Raw genomic sequence first — 16,473 nt, forward strand, 5'->3', positions numbered from 1 at the left:
GGATTTTATTTGTCTTTAAAAGAAGTTCCTTGCAGCTTTGTTAAATTCATTACTATATTCTCAGTTTACACCAGGACTAAGAGTTATGAATCACAAAAGATCTCATCCTCCCCATCACTACCCCATCAGAAATCTGCAGAGAAGCTCAGCCCCTCCCCTACTGTTGGGCCACGAGGACTGATAAGGGATCTCAGTCAACTGGGCCCACGGATGTGGGAATTAGGACCATAGCACAGAGAAGGGGATACAGTCCAGAAGAGGCCAGGATAGCTCAATTGGAAGTGTATTTCCAGAATACCCTACAGCATAGTAACTCCAGGGTAGTCTTCCACTGATTCAGTAAAGTGTGAAAAGAAAGGTCTGTGTCATGAGACGTTTTGCTGCCAGAAGAAGAGAAACTGCATTATTTGCAGTGCTAAAAGTTGCCAGTTCCACTTCAGACATGATGGGGCCTGGCTGATGCAAGAGTGAGAGAAGAAAATGTGTCCAGTGTGTTTTTATGTGACTGAGACAAAAATAAATCAAAAGTTGTAAAAGATGGTGCTATTCTTAGTGCCATTTATTTATTGCTGTGGGGTCTTATAATTTCACTGCTCAAGACAACATCTGTATTAAGCAATACTATGTTAAATAATAACGATGAGTATCGATCCCTCTCCAAATGTTTTAGGCCTCTTGGCTCCATTAAGCCACCTTGGTCTCATTTCTAACCACTTCTTGGCTCCCATTTCCTTATTATCCACCAGCAAGGGCTCTGCATCGACAGCCTGGGAAGCTCTCTCAGTAACTTCAGTTAGCTCAAGAACTTCTTCCCCTAAATTCCTCTGTGAGCTTCATTCATAGGGAGCTTTTTGCCACAAAACCATAATCCCAAAAGACAGCCTGGTCCACCATGACATCCACCTGAAGCGGTGCAACTTGTCTGCCCTCAGTACTGCAGGAGAGATGAATTTGGATTTAAAAATACTGGCCTGCCAATCTTACTTGCTAGCTGTGAACCAATTCCCACTTTGCAGGCCTGCCTAACTCCCTAGGACTTACATGAGCACCTACAGAGCTTGCAGCCTCCTCTGGCGCTTTTATCAGGAGCTATGAATGCTAAAAAAAGTGCCTCCCAGGAGGGAAGATGAGAACCTCTCACTGATATAAATCATGTAACCGAAAATCCTTCAAAATGAAGACACAAAGCCCAATGCATACTTCAGTCTTCTTCTGAGGAAGAGCCCCAAGGATTAGATGAGTAGGTGGTCCACCTAAGTGCAAGAGTCCTGGGGCATGAATGAGATCCAGCAGAAGACAGTTCAGCTTGGGTCAAGAGGAGAGAAAGAACTGCCTACATGTAAATGCTGGATCCTGTCTGCACAAGCATCTAAAATTGCAGCTACACAGTGTCTAATTTAAATATCTTCACAAGACAGTCTGGATTCTGCTTGAAAATGAATGTATTTAAAGGTATCTGGGATAGCTCTGCGCCACACAAAACAGCTGGTGAGTAATCAGCCCTAGAGTTTGTTAAATGCAACAAAGAGTAGCACTACTACAGTAACAGCTAATTTCTTTTGGAGGAAGATTAAAAAGGGTTTAATGGATTTTACTTTATTTTCTTCTTTGCATATGAATGAATGCATGTCTAAGTTTTCAGGCAAGGAGTATGGTTTGGCATAAATTGCAGAGGAAGAAGACTGTCTGTATTGCCGCAGTTTTGAAAATTTGTATTCTATAATGCACCAAAACACTGATACACCATCCATGGGTACCTAATTACCTATTATTCCTACTCAAATCAAGATTTCCTGCCCTTACAAAATAGGAGAGTCTGTCTTTTTTTTTTGGAAATCTACATGACATTGTATCACAGGCAAAGGTACACAGAGAGTGATCAAATCGAACTTGAAAGCAGAGGCACTAATATAAATGTCATGCATCTGTGTAGATTCAGCTCAAAGCAGAGGGCACAAGCATCTACTGCACTGTCCCTCTCACTGAACTGGGGAGAGGGACAGGCTGCAGAGGGGAAAGATCTGGATCTGCAAATGGATTTTATTTGTCTTTAAAAGAAGTTCCTTGCAGCTTTGTTAAATTCATTACTATATTCTCAGTTTACACCAGGACTAAGAGTTATGAATCACAAAAGATCTCATCCTCCCCATCACTACCCCATCAGAAATCTGCAGAGAAGCTCAGCCCCTCCCCTACTGTTGGGCCACGAGGACTGATAAGGGATCTCAGTCAACTGGGCCCACGGATGTGGGAATTAGGACCATAGCACAGAGAAGGGGATACAGTCCAGAAGAGGCCAGGATAGCTCAATTGGAAGTGTATTTCCAGAATACCCTACAGCATAGTAACTCCAGGGTAGTCTTCCACTGATTCAGTAAAGTGTGAAAAGAAAGGTCTGTGTCATGAGACGTTTTGCTGCCAGAAGAAGAGAAACTGCATTATTTGCAGTGCTAAAAGTTGCCAGTTCCACTTCAGACATGATGGGGCCTGGCTGATGCAAGAGTGAGAGAAGAAAATGTGTCCAGTGTGTTTTTATGTGACTGAGACAAAAATAAATCAAAAGTTGTAAAAGATGGTGCTATTCTTAGTGCCATTTATTTATTGCTGTGGGGTCTTATAATTTCACTGCTCAAGACAACATCTGTATTAAGCAATACTATGTTAAATAATAACGATGAGTATCGATCCCTCTCCAAATGTTTTAGGCCTCTTGGCTCTATTAAGCCACCTTGGTCTCATTTCTAACCACTTCTTGGCTCCCATTTCCTTATTATCCACCAGCAAGGGCTCTGCATCGACAGCCTGGGAAGCTCTCTCAGTAACTTCAGTTAGCTCAAGAACTTCTTCCCCTAAATTCCTCTGTGAGCTTCATTCATAGGGAGCTTTTTGCCACAAAACCATAATCCCAAAAGACAGCCTGGTCCACCATGACATCCACCTGAAGCGGTGCAACTTGTCTGCCCTCAGTACTGCAGGAGAGATGAATTTGGATTTAAAAATACTGGCCTGCCAATCTTACTTGCTAGCTGTGAACCAATTCCCTGGAGATTTAGTAGCTTGGGCACAAATACAGCGTGAAAATGTTTTCCTCTGTGGCCCATTATCAAGCAGGGTCAAATAAACCACTGAGGTGGTATTTAATGGTAGATTTCCACTAAATGTCAGACCTCTGGCTTTGACATCTGTTTTGAGTTAGCACAGCAGCTGTTTGAAGCAGCTGCAGCAGTTGTGAATTTGCTGGGAGCAGCGAAGTAAAAGAGGAATGGATGGGAAATCTTGCAGATTAAAAGGAAGGAAAAATTCCTTAAGGACAGCAATCATCAGGTATTCAACAGAATTTCCCTCTCCAGAAATAAAACAGCTTTCGGCACCAACAGTCCGCTGTGCACGGAACATGGAGTTCCTTTGCTCCTCTAGGAAATGCCAAGAACTGTCAAAATGTTAAACTGAAAAAACAAAAAATAACCCAAACAACTCTAAAAGATATATGCTAACACAAGTTACTGCATCTAAGATCTGCTTAGGAAGGTCTATGACACGATTTGTTTAACGCATGCTTCTCTAAAATACATTCAAAATGATGCTATGAAGCCTTGATGCCCTTTTAAAAACAACTCTATGCTGCAAAAGCTTGGAAAATATCATAATCAAAATGAATCTATCTCCACGTGAGTGACAATTAATTACTACTACATTTTACTGCTTCGTTTCAGATGTCCAAAATAAGAGCTACTACTTGTTTTAGAAAACTATTTCCCAGCCTGAGCAAATCTTACTTTTCAAAATGCTTTTGATGATATTTAGAGAGAATATTTTGGTTTTAGTTTGTATCTTGTGATGTTCAACTATGCATCTGTGTACCCAAGCATAGAAATTCAGTCCTTTTCTCTCTTCACTAATTATTCATTCATCTCTGAACTCTTCTCATGAACCAAAGCCTGAAGGTTCACGTTCAGTCCAGTTTTCTCTTGTCACGTTGTTCTGCACTTCTCCAAGCTGTCGTTATCCTAGTGGCAACAGGATACTCAGAATTATGTCCCTAATTCAAAGGCATATCACTCCCTATGCTGTGACATGCTAGTGCTGGCCATTTAGCTTGAAATGTAACATGTTTATTTTTACAGGCCTCAAAGGAAACCCACATTTTATGTCCTGCCAGTAACTTCCCAGGCGTTTTCATACATCCCTAGACTTCCTCAATTGATTCCACATAGAAATGTCAGGTTATTTGTATTGATGTTTGTCCTTCATGGATTTCATTTTGTTATTCTCACTTTCACTCTTGGCAGGTTTTGGTGAGTGCCCCGTGTCCTCTGCAGCAATTCTGGAATTGCATGGTCTATGAACATCATAGCAGACTTCTTCTACAGCTTTAGTATTGAAATAAAAAAAGCTCCTTCTAGTACCAGTCAACCTTGGGCATTTAACCCATCTTCCTTCAAGTTTTAATTCCTAAAGATAGTATGCATCACACATGGCGTCGCTTTACCCAAGTGGTTTGAAGTCACCTTTCAAATAATATTTCAGAAGTGCCAGTATCACAACACACTTCTGAATGCCCAACTGGGATGACTTGCATGAGTTTCTTGCATCTGGCAATTTTTAAATTCTAATAAGAATTCATATACAATAAAATGTATTCTTTCTAGAACTGTGCTTATCGCTTGTTTGGGCTTATTGTTCTGCTTCCTGAAAACCTACAAATAGTTTGAGGTACAATGCGACCTGCAATGCAAAGAAATAAATTATTACTTGTACCACATCTAAATGTTTACGCTATGCCCTCTGCTCAGGCTGCTTTGCCAAACTGCTTTCACTCTTCTGCAATTACACTTTGATCTTTTATTATAGATTGGAAACCTGAGATATAGATTTGCACCTCTCAACAGCAAAAAAGCCCCTGATTCAGTGGTTTGCTGAGACCAGTCAACAAAATGAACCCTGCTTCATTTTTTCCTTCCTGCAGTCATGTAAATTTCAAGTCCTATCCTTCATGCTCATAGAATCTGAGTGACTACAGCATCCTTCATCCCATGATGAAGGTCTACATGAGGCTGCAGCAAATTAACTGCGGGTGTAAGTTTTGTTTATGTGGGTATCAGTTGAATATGATTTAATTAAAATGGGAGTAGAAGAAAACTCCAATAACTGAAGTTTGCATGAGAGCTCAGCAAAACGGATGAGGTCAGTAGCCTTGTTCAGTAACCAGTGAATAGAAATCCATTTGCACTGGTTGTAGGAAAAACTAGTTCTCACAGAGGGCCTGACCTTTCCTATTCCTCAACTAAAAGCAACCTGGCAGTCCTGCAAGTACATCAAAAGATATATGAAGAACAGGAAAACCTAACTGAGGTCCTAATCTCTTTAGCCAAAACCTGGTAAAATTCTTCAAAAAGCGAATGACTTTTTCTCTCAGCTGAACTAAGCTTTTTGTGTAGCCAAATAGAGAGGAAGAGGCAGATTCTGGCTCAGCACGACGCTGCCTTGGTCAGGCCCAGAGAAAACTCCTGTGGGAAGCTCAACTGTGCTTGACAGCCTGTGCCTGCTCCTGGCTGCTTCAGCAGAAGCTCCTCTCCTGGCTGAGGAGAAGACACGTGTCAAACAAAGACTCTGCCTCCTCCTCGCTCGCAGCCTTTCACGCAGCTAGAGAGCTTTTTTGCCCTCTGTGGCTGCTGGTCAGGCAGGAAAGTACATGAACTGCAATCTCTTTTAGGGATGCTGGTGTTCATATACTACACTTTTAACACAGTTACTGAAAGAAGAAACAAAGTAAGGGAACACATTCTTCTCTGTATTTAAATGACCACATTTTCCGTCATCAATGCAAATGTGAAATTACAGCTTAACTTACGGAATTAAAATATTAACTGATGTTACCCACTTTAAATATTTTTTTTTCCTCACAGCACTTTATATTCTGTCAGTTTGATTCATGAATCTTTGTATTTTTGACCAATAAAATAAGATGAAAGACCTTTTCTATTCTGTCAGTAGGGACTAATCTCTACCTATTTATACACAGGAAATGAACCCCTGTATTTCATATATCTCATTACCTGTTGTTTCATAAATTGCTCCTGTTTTACTTAAAACTGAGCTTGTTTTTAAAGAGAAACACTGTTTGTCAGTGTCGGCAGCTATGATAGCAAATTAGATACCACATCTGCTGAATATTTTAACACATGGGGTATCTACACCCAGACACATACGATTATGCAAGGTCTCCTAAATACAACATATTTACACAAACGATGGTCACTGATAAGAAAGCACTGTCTGTTGCAACCTTGTGTACACAGCAATTTTAAAAATAAATCCATTTTTATCTACATAACATTTGAAACATTTTTCATCTGTTGTCTCTGATAATTAATATCTCGGCAAAATGAGGGCTGGACATGCAACTTTTTCAAATAATGCTGAGGTGGAGATGAATTTAGTTAACAATATATTGTATTTTATTTTCTTTGATAGTATCTTTCTAAAACAATTCCATCTTTTGATTTATAGCATGAGATCTTATGCAGTTTATACTGTCTTTTCCACTGCCCACAGATGACGCCTGGTGAGAGCTAAGCTTGCTTTGAATTCAAAGGATGGAGAAAACTTGACTTCACCAAAAGTTTAGCGTGATGGTTAACACATTTATCTACTAAGGAAGAACTTCTGGATTATGTGTGAAATCTGTGCAAGTCTATGCCCCTACTGGAATCCATTTAACAGGCTGTGAATAGACACTGGGACTTTCTTTTGCCAAGAGGTTTATGTTTGAGCCTTCTTTCACAGCAACAGGTAATATCCCAAACTTCCCAGCTCTTGCCAGGAATCTAAGCCAATTTTCTTGGCAGCAGAGTATTTTCTCTGGGCTCAGAAAAGGCCTTCTTAAATGGAAAAAAAAAACAAAACAAAACAGGCTGAACAAATAAATCCCAGTAATACAAATGCTTATCTTTAGCAAACAACAGAAATGAGCAAACCAGAAACAGGGAAAGCAATGCTCTGGCTGCACACACAAGTGCAGCCCACGCTGCACAAACAAGCAGCCCGCTTGTTTTCCCTCCATCACGTTAGACACAAGTGTTACAAGGTCGAGAACTTTGACTCAGAATTTTAGTACTATTTTGAACCAGATTCTTCTTGGAGAAAGGTAAGGACAGAAGAAAAATGTGCTAAGGCTTGTATTAAAAATAAATCAGCAAGGGGACTGACTGAAAAGGAGGGAAGCTGTGAGAAAAGGAACACGGCAAAAAGGAGGGAGAAGAAAATGCTCAGGAAAAAAGAGTTTCAGACAGACATTGTTTCATCCACGTATCTAGCAAGGGCTACCTGCGGAGCTAGCTTAAGGTAAAGGAAAAGCAGGCTGCTTCTCCACTCTAAATAAGACAGGTTTCTCTACAGCTATTGTTAAAATGAAAACAAAGAGCGGCAAAGAACCTGAAACCAAAACACAACAGCCCTGGAAACATCAAGGAACAGAAAGCCCTTTTATCGTCTTCCCTCTCATCTGCCTCCGGCAGCAGCACTCACCTCTGGAGCTGGGGAAGGAGTTGTTCAGCTGCTCCATCACTTCCTCCAAACCTGTGCTTGTGTCCTGGGGAGGGCTGAGCAGCTCGTCCTCGCCTGGAAAGCAAACCCACACCGCTGCATGAGAGCCACTGTAAAAGCATTTGCCACCAGCTTGCTATTGCACACATCCTTCACAAAACTAAGGCTGTTCGCATGAAGACATTTTCTGCTTAGTATTCAATCAAAATTGTTAAAACGGTGTATTTTGTGGACTACTAAGCTTCTCTTTCTATTTAAGGATCTAAGTGAAATTAAACAATGAATTTTAAATGACACTGACTTTAATTAGTAAAAAGGGATTCAAGAAATAATCTACTCAGGTAAAAGAAGTGGGGTAAAATGTCTGCTAGGAACATTTAGTTCCATAAATGACACTCGTTGTTCCAGCTTCTCTTATTCTATTAATGGAAAAAGAAATTGCTGTTGTGAGTGCTGCTATTGAGCACCTTTCTAATAATGCTGGATTCATGTTAGCACTGCTTTGCCTAGCTGCGTAAATCAGTAGAAACTCAGATTCTCATCTGCATCAGTATTAATATTTCTGACAGTTTAATTGCATCAGATTGGTGCTCCAAGAACATTCAATTGTACTGTAAAAGGGTTTAGCAGCAGTTTAATAAAGCGAAATACATTTCTTCCACTGAATAATTTCTATAACCTGATTATAGGGCAGCAGCTTAATGGGAAATTCGATAGATTTTATTTGCACTGGGTTTTTTTTGGTCATGGTTTCAGAACTAAAATCCATATGTTGACTTAGTGTATGTTCATCCAAGCCTCCGCTACAAATAAAGCATCTGAAAAACGAACACACCTAAAGGATATGCTTTGAGTGAGATTCTCCTTTTTTACTAGATTTCTTTTATCCCTATTAAAACATAGAAACAATTTTGCCTACTGTAATAACCACGAGAGGTATATCCTTATTTTGAAAATGACGTAATGACACTTTATTCTAATGTTACTCAACTCGATTAAAAAGCTCCCTGATTTTCTGTTAGCATTTACATTCTTTAAAGGTTGAGGAGCTCCAAGCTAGTGGAAAGCCTGCTAAAAGTGATGCTAAAGGAACACTTCAGGACTGCATATATTTTTTATTATTAGGCTTAGTGGCAGCCTCACCTTAGGGCCAGGAATTTCAAAAGAGTTATTACTAACCAAGAGTACAAGAAGTGGGGTAAAGTGCCTGCAAGAAGCACTTAATTCATATAAGTGATGGTCTTCATATCAGCTTCTTTTATTCCATTAATGGTCTAAAAATAGCTGCTGAGACTGCTTGCAGTTTGTTCAGCTTTTGACTGGTGCTGGGTTCACACAAATCAGCTCACACGGTGAGTTACTCTCACATCAAGTGCTGCACTGACAGAGGTGCCTCAGCAGAACTAATGTCCTTCCAGCCTCTGCTGGATGGCAAGGTGAAAACTCAGTGAGCAAGATCTTGCTGCTGCTGCTTCGGCTGAGGACCTTATCAGCTTGCCTGCAGAAAGCCACCTGGCCCCTAAGATTGAAAGAAGAGGGCAGTGGTTCTTCTGTCCTGGCCAAGAAGAATTGAGGACAGGTATTGAATTCCAAATGTCCTGGTAAGCACTGGTACAAACTGAATTACGTTGACCCTCAAGACTGCCACGTCTTTTATTTTAAATGCATTATTTTTATTTAATCTCATTTGGATGCTTTTTCTGAGCATTTCCTTGTAAATGACAAAATAAGACATCAGCCAAGCAACCCGACAAAAGTAAAGACACCTTCAGACCTCAATTACCTCTCTTTACCCAAAACAGTCTTCACCATTCCTGTTTCTAGAAAAGGTTTGGAGGGCTGGCTGCGTCTCAAATATTCTGGTGGTACCTGAACAAATTAAAGTTCAGCAACAGCCTCTTGGCTCACATGCCTCAGAGAACCTTCTCTGCTGCTACATTAATGGATGAGAAAAGCCAAAGATCAGGACTTTCCCAGTAGGAGTCTATTAGAAGAGCAGAACCTTTGCACTTGCCCAGGTGTATTTCAGGAAACCAAGGGATAAGCTCTTCTATTTGTAAATTAAGATCTGAGTGGGTTAGTGTTTTTACCAAATGGTTGGACAACGTTGCTGGTGGAAAACAGTAATTTCTCCCTGGGAAAGTAGAGAGACAGGCAAGTGCAGTGGGTCTACATTCAAAGAAAAAAACCCTGAGGTCTCCTTTCAAAAAGAAAAATATAGAAAAGCTACCACTACATTACCTCATTGCCAGAGAGACTTAGAGATCCTTAGTATTTTCTCAAAAATGACTCCCTTATTACTGGGCACATGCTTGCTGCACAGGAGCATTATTTACAACACTGCTCTGGTTCCCTTCACAATTCAAAAATATTTCAAGTTGTGCTTCAGAAAACTCTCAGACTAGCAAGCAAAGCTTTCCGGTGTGAAAGGCGACTCAACAAACTTAATTAGTTGCGGTTTGTTAGCTCGGTTAGTAATTATTTTTATAAGCTCTGCTTCATGCTGCCACCAGCGTTGCTTTGCTGAGTCTCAACACAATCATACTGACAGTGTTTCAACACCTCACTGTCCTTCACATATTGGCTCCATCGAACAAACAAAAAACCCCAAGTCGTGTCTAAATATTTGCTTTAAGAAAGTTTTAGCAGTTTATAAAATTATATGTGTGATAATTAATTATTTAATTCCAGCCTCAAAAGTTAAATGGGAATAATCTTATATCAAGTCAAATGAAAAGAAGTATATTATTGTATTTTGTCCTACTAAGAGCATAAAATATGAAACTACAAGACTTTCTATAAGATGGTTTGGAACCACTATTTTTTCTTGTGTATTTTAATTAACATATTTTATGTGATGAAATTCACGACATTTCTTCTAGAGCTGAAGTAAATTACTGCACTAATACGTTTTGTCTACTCTGTCTGTGCTGTACATAGCAAAATATTTTCTCACTAGCAACACAATTAAGAACACAAGAAATTGCTGTTACCTGTGATTGTACTCTCACCCCCAGGATTTAACTTCAGCATTCCTAAAGGTTCAATTTATTTCACTTTTTTTTGTTGTTGTAGGGTATACAGAACCCATCTTGTTTCATACCAGCAGAGGCTGATGTTATTGCCTACGCTGAGGATGGAAGAAAAAGCCCCTGAAGAAACTGCATCTCCTACCATGACAGCACTTCTGACACTGCAGAATGTCCCCTCCCATTTAATTTCTCACTGTTGTCGACTCTTTCACTAACTGCGGTGAAAAGCTCTCACTTAAGCCTCTCACTCTCCCCCAAAGCCTCTCTCTAACATCCACTAAATAAATTTCTGTGTATGAAGCTGAATATTATCATCAGACTTCAAATATTATCTTGTTGAAGTAATTCAAGCACATTTTCTTAAAGATACTGCAACGGTTGACTGCTTTTTAACTACCAGAAAATCCTTACTAGTTGGTAATAAATACTTGTTAATTATATAACAGAGAGGAAATTAGGGAAATGCTACAGAGCGGTTACTAAAAGCACAAAAATAATAATTCCATCCTTCTAGCTACAGAATATCACTAGTTAACCTTACCCCACAACTCATACGATGTTCATTATCACATCTTATGTGGTATTTAGAAAAGACACTAAATAAGCACTGCGTATGAGTGACTGCTCAATTCTACTGATTGAGCCATGACATATTAAAAATGAGACCACATCAGTTAACATAGGGATTTAATCTCTTATCCATAATTAATACTATGTACATTTAAATCAGCCATGTCATGCTTAATAGCTGAAAGTCAGTTTGAATGTAATAGTAAGCTTTTTAGTGATATTTTTTTTCAGAAGTCAAGCCCTGGCTGAGCCTTGTGTTTAATGTCAACATATCCATGCCACTGTGTGCCTCGTAACCAAAAGCAAAAGCCTGAACCATAATGAAGATGTAAGGTGTAAACTACCATGTGACACTGAAGACCACTGCAAATATCTAGTTCATTCTCATTTGAACTGAACTGGAGAGCAGGGTATTTTCTGTTTTTAAGGATTTAATTTTTTTTTTTTTTGCTGGAAAATGGGACTATAAATACTTTTTATGACAATCTGAACTTTGTCATCTTACCCATGGTTTCTGAAGTCTGGCTGCCAACTACACGAAGAAGCATTGGCTGACTGCTGTCTGACCTCTGCAAAGAGGTAGAAGGAGATGACAGTGTTGTACCATTCACCTTGGCATCTGCTTGCGGCTGAAAATTGAAGAAAAAAAGAAGAGATTGTTATTAACAGGTCAGCAGAGTTGCACAAATCTTTGTATCTCTGCATTTTTTATTTATTCCATGAATTCACACAATTTTCTGTCTGTTTTTAAGTAAATATATCCACGCAAACAATGGATTTGAATTCTGAGTAAAACAAAGACGATGACTGAAGAAGAACAATAAAACATGATTTCACCTTTTTACTCTTCAACTTGTAGAACAATTTAATATTTTTCTCTGACTCGCCTCTACAGATATGATTTCTTGGTCTGTTGTCGTTACTGGTAACACTTCACACCCTGTTTGGAAGATGACTCTAGAGAGATCTAGAAGAAAGGCCTGAGGACTCACCTGCTCCAGCAGCTGCCTCAGCCTGTGCAGCTGCGACTCCAGCTGTTTGTTGTGATCCTCCAGAATCTGCATCCTGGCCTCCAGGCGGCCCTTGTGCTGGCGAAGCAACTTGGCTTCTGCAATGAGCTCAGCATCCCGGGGGCTTTGCGGAGAAACTGGCATCATCTCCGGTGGGGACGGCAGTGGGGACAGTCCTTTGTGGTCATGCTGTTGCTTCAAACGGTCGTACTCTGCTTGCAAGTTTCTGTTGAGAAGTAACGAGAAGGTAAAGCTTTACGAAGTCAAAAGAGGGTGCTGAAGAGGGTGCAGGCCACCCTCTGCGTGGGGCAGGGAGAAGGCACTTTGTGTCTTCTCCTCTGCTGTGATGTGATGTGTCTAGCTGCTGGTGGAGAGGTCCACCTTCACCACCTGCCTTTCGTTCTGCTGAATCAATCATATAGAATCATAGAATTGCCCAGGCCGGAAGGGACCTCCAAAGGTCATCTAGTCCGACCCCCCCGCAGTCAGCAGGGACACCCCCAACTAGACCAGGTTGCCCAGGGCCTCGTCGAGCCTCTCCTTGAATATCTCCAGGGAAGGGGCCTCAACCACCTCCCTGGGCAACCTGTTCCAGTGCTCCACCACCCTCACAGTGAAGAACCCTCTCCTAATCTCCAATCTAAATCTGTTCCCCTCCAGCTTGAAGCCATTGCCCCTCGTCCTGTGACTGCAGGCCTTTGTAAACAGGCTCTCCCCAGCCTTCCTGTAGGCCCCCCTCAGGTACTGGAAGGCTGCTATTAGGTCTCCCCGGAGCCTCCTCTTCTTCAGGCTGAACAACCCCAGCTCCCTCAGCCTGTCTTTGTAGCAGAGGTGCTCCAATCCCCATGCGTGTAGGCTTACACCTCCCAGATTTGCAGGGAGCTGATGTTACAGGGACCTGTGATACGAGCATCGCCTGAAGGCTCTCTGCGTCACCAGAATTCACAATTAACTCCCTCCCAGGGCACAGGCCGCAGAAGGCTGGCTGGGCTCCAGACACCCTCCTGAAGCCCGGGTACAGTCTGTCCTGGGCTCAAGCCCTCCCTCGCCTTCCTGCGCTTTATCCTTCCCAGCAGAAGTCGGACTGCCTGTTCACTTCCACGCACGAATACACTCGAGGAGTAATTAGTGCTAAAAGAGGACGTTGAGTGATCAAAGCATTTTACAAACACTAATCAAAGCGGACGCCACCTGGCCAGCCTGTCTGTTTTACAGATGAGAAAGCTGAGACAGAAAGGGCGGCCACACAAAAAGTCAGAGCAAAACACAGAACTCAAGAATTCATTTGCAAACTCAGCTGTCGGCAGTCGGGCCACATCGCTCTCCTCTCTTCATATTTGTAACTGCATTTCCAGCCTAGCTCTAACATTACTAACCTGAGATGAGGGAAAGACAAATTAGTGAGCCAATCTGTCAACTTTTGGGGCTGTAATTTCCATCTTCATTTGGACTGCCCTGCCTAGAGTGTTGCTGTCTACTGTAACTTTATGGCACTGCTAAGCTTGTTCTTTTATTCTGTAAAACTCCAGTTTCACTCCAGTAAAACACTCCATAGAGTAATATGATCTATTGTGGTCCACATGAAAAAAAACACCTACCAAGCAAGAAGAGCACAGAAGGTAAGAAACTGAAATCTTGTTAGGGATAACACAGTCCAAAACCACAAAAATAGTAACATGTAACAAAACCTTTGTAGGCAACGGAGGCCTAATAAACTGCACTGGGATTTTGTTGCTATGATGTTCCTTCACAGCTTCCCAGAGGGGGGGAAAAATGGCTCAACGCTCTGGTAACTGCTTACTCATCACAAGCAGTGACCCAGATTTTATTTTTTCCAACTCGCTCTTATTTGAGGCTGTGAGAACAGGCACTTTTTGCCAGTTCTGCCTGCAAACTACAATACACACTGACACTTTGGTCTGGAGTTTTAATAGCACCTCAGAAACCTTCCCGTAAACTTTATTAAGCTCTGAAACACTTCTAAAGGTACATTATTGTGACCAGAACTAAAGCAGTACGCATCATTTCACAAGGATAAGAAAGTAATGCCAAGGACAAAGACAGGCTGTTCTTCAAACTGTTCTTCAACCATACTTGCACCCCTCAGCAGCTGGATGATGGACAAGTCCTAACTCGTGGCACCTCCCAGGACCTGATCCCCGAGGGATGTCTGACCTACATGATCCCTCCTCTGCAGAAGTTTTAAAAGGTTAAAAAAGGTGTTGATCACTCTTAACTTCAGGTTGTTCCAAAATCCAAGACTTCTTTCTCTAAAACCCACACAAAGAGGGAAGACTATGGAGAGGTTTTCTTCAAATAAATAGTTTTGTTTTAATGAAACATAGAGTTTCAAGTCCATGAAAATTATCTGTAAAATAGAAAGAAGGGCTCTACTGGGTGTTGCCTTCCACATGACTTAATGTCTTCTCATACTTGTAGCTGAAGGAACTGGTGAATAATTAATAAAAATACAAAAGGGAATAGGAATGAGCATGACAACGGTATCACACACAGCTTTACTGCAGACTAAAGTTTATATAGGATTGATGATTAAGCTTGTTTTTCACAAAGTCTGTAGATAGTGGCTATCGCTACCCCATGAGGAATTTCCCAGATGTACGATACAGGCAATACTCTACAAACAGCAGACTCAAGAGTCTGAAGTGCTGCAAAGCAAAAGATAAAATATCACCCTAAGGGAAACTAAATAAATGCACTTGGTCATACTTGCAACATAATCAGGTACCTTGCTACAAAGAAATCTGCAATTATCACACCAACTATCAATATAGAGAAGTCCTTCCAGTAACCATGGTATTGAAACTCAATTGAGGATCAGGGAGAAATTCAGATAAAAATGACTTCATGACTGACAAAAAATAGTTTAAAACTCTTTCTGAAAGCCTACAGAAAAAAAATAAATGTAAAGGATACTGCGCATTATCGTCTGACAAAAAATAGTTAAAAACTCTTTCTGAAAGCCTACAGGAACAAAAATAAATGTAAAGGATACTGCGCATTATCCAAGCAGAGATGCGTCTGAATTTGTGAGTTCTGGATACAGTAATATTGTTGGAACAAATGAATGCCATTTTGAAGGATGCAAGTGAGTTTGCCCAGAGCGCCTGTGTCAGTGAGTTTTCCAGCTGCACCTTTCCTGTCCAGCCAAACAGCCCTTAGTCCAGAGAATTGAGATGCATCATAGCAACGGCTTTCAGAGCCATAAGAGTGATGCAGAGTGCAGATGAGCAATAAGACCATGATGCTGGGGACAAGATTTGTATTAACAGAGGGAAAAAATAGCCAAAAATTAAAAAAGAAAGAATTCAACTGCTGTAAGAACATCCTAGAGGAGAGAACATAGGGGAAAAATAGCCGAAAATTAAAAAAGAAAGAATTCAAAACCTGCTGTAAGAACATCCTAGAGGAGAGAACAATCAGCTCTTATTCCTACCTCTGGAATAGTTTTAAGCTGTGGGGTGAAAAAGGATTCCTGCTGCAAGCCAGGCAGCCAGGCCCTCAGTGTAAAGGCTCTGTGTCCCAAGGAAAGGTGCTCTCTGACATTTTCAGCATAAAATGTGACGTAAGAGAAAAGGGGAGATAAAAGCATAATCCTCTCTCAGTGAATGCAACTGAGTAAGTGTGGGCAGTACTGGGAAACCCAGCCTCCCTCCACCACAGCTCAGGCTGGGCGACTTTTACATCTGGTTGTCACAAACAAACAAAGCTGCGGTGTTTCCTGATCACTGGGAAAATATATTCTACTTCAGTAAGAGAAATATTCAAAGAAAAGCCCCATATATTCCATTTAATATGCTCGCACCTCTTTGAGGTATTCATGAAGAAAAATATCAGAGGAAGCATGCAATGTAACCTTGATTTATGCAACTGTAAAGAGCCGGGTAGTAAAGAGCTCAGGAGTTATTAATCATATCTATCACTGGCAGCATTAATCGCCTGGTGACGGAAATCCTAGTGGACCCCATTTGCTGAGTAGTCCTCTCAGAGGCAATTCAGAATTTGTGAATTCATGTTATTTTTCATTTCCCTACAGAAAATCAGTGGTCTGAAGAAACGGACAAAGCTGGTAACTGAACCACCTACCCCGGTCCCTCACTAGAGCGCCAGTGTTTACTCACGATGTTTCACATTCAGGAGATCTAGCTCCCCTTCTTCAATGCCAAAATAAATACTGAGAGGAGCCACAGCATCTTTAGAAATGCATCACTTTCTCGCTATTGGCAGCTATACAGAAGGAATTTATTTGAGGAGGCCATTCATCAGCCTTCAGGGTTGGAGGAACACCATAGCTGCAT

At 41.0% G+C, this 16,473-nt stretch overlaps 1 protein-coding gene across 9 annotated transcripts in view; it reads right to left on the bottom strand.

The window, feature by feature from the left end:
• The window catches only part of DMD (dystrophin), a 1,195,780-nt gene that overhangs the window by 12,040 nt on the left and 1,167,267 nt on the right, over positions 1-16,473 (bottom strand). For all 9 annotated transcript variants that reach the window (XM_014954058.1, XM_014954055.1, XM_014954053.1 and 6 more), the window contains 3 exons: positions 12,140-12,383; positions 11,653-11,776; positions 7,528-7,620 (listed from right to left, as the gene is read on the bottom strand). In XM_014954058.1, coding sequence (XP_014809544.1) covers positions 7,528-7,620; positions 11,653-11,776; positions 12,140-12,383 — 461 coding nt within the window. The remainder of the gene's footprint in view (positions 1-7,527; positions 7,621-11,652; positions 11,777-12,139; positions 12,384-16,473) is intronic.

This window comes from Calidris pugnax, unplaced genomic scaffold, assembly GCF_001431845.1.
Source record: "Calidris pugnax isolate Ruff unplaced genomic scaffold, ASM143184v1 scaffold246, whole genome shotgun sequence".
In the NCBI taxonomy this organism is placed as follows: Eukaryota; Metazoa; Chordata; class Aves; order Charadriiformes; family Scolopacidae; genus Calidris; species Calidris pugnax.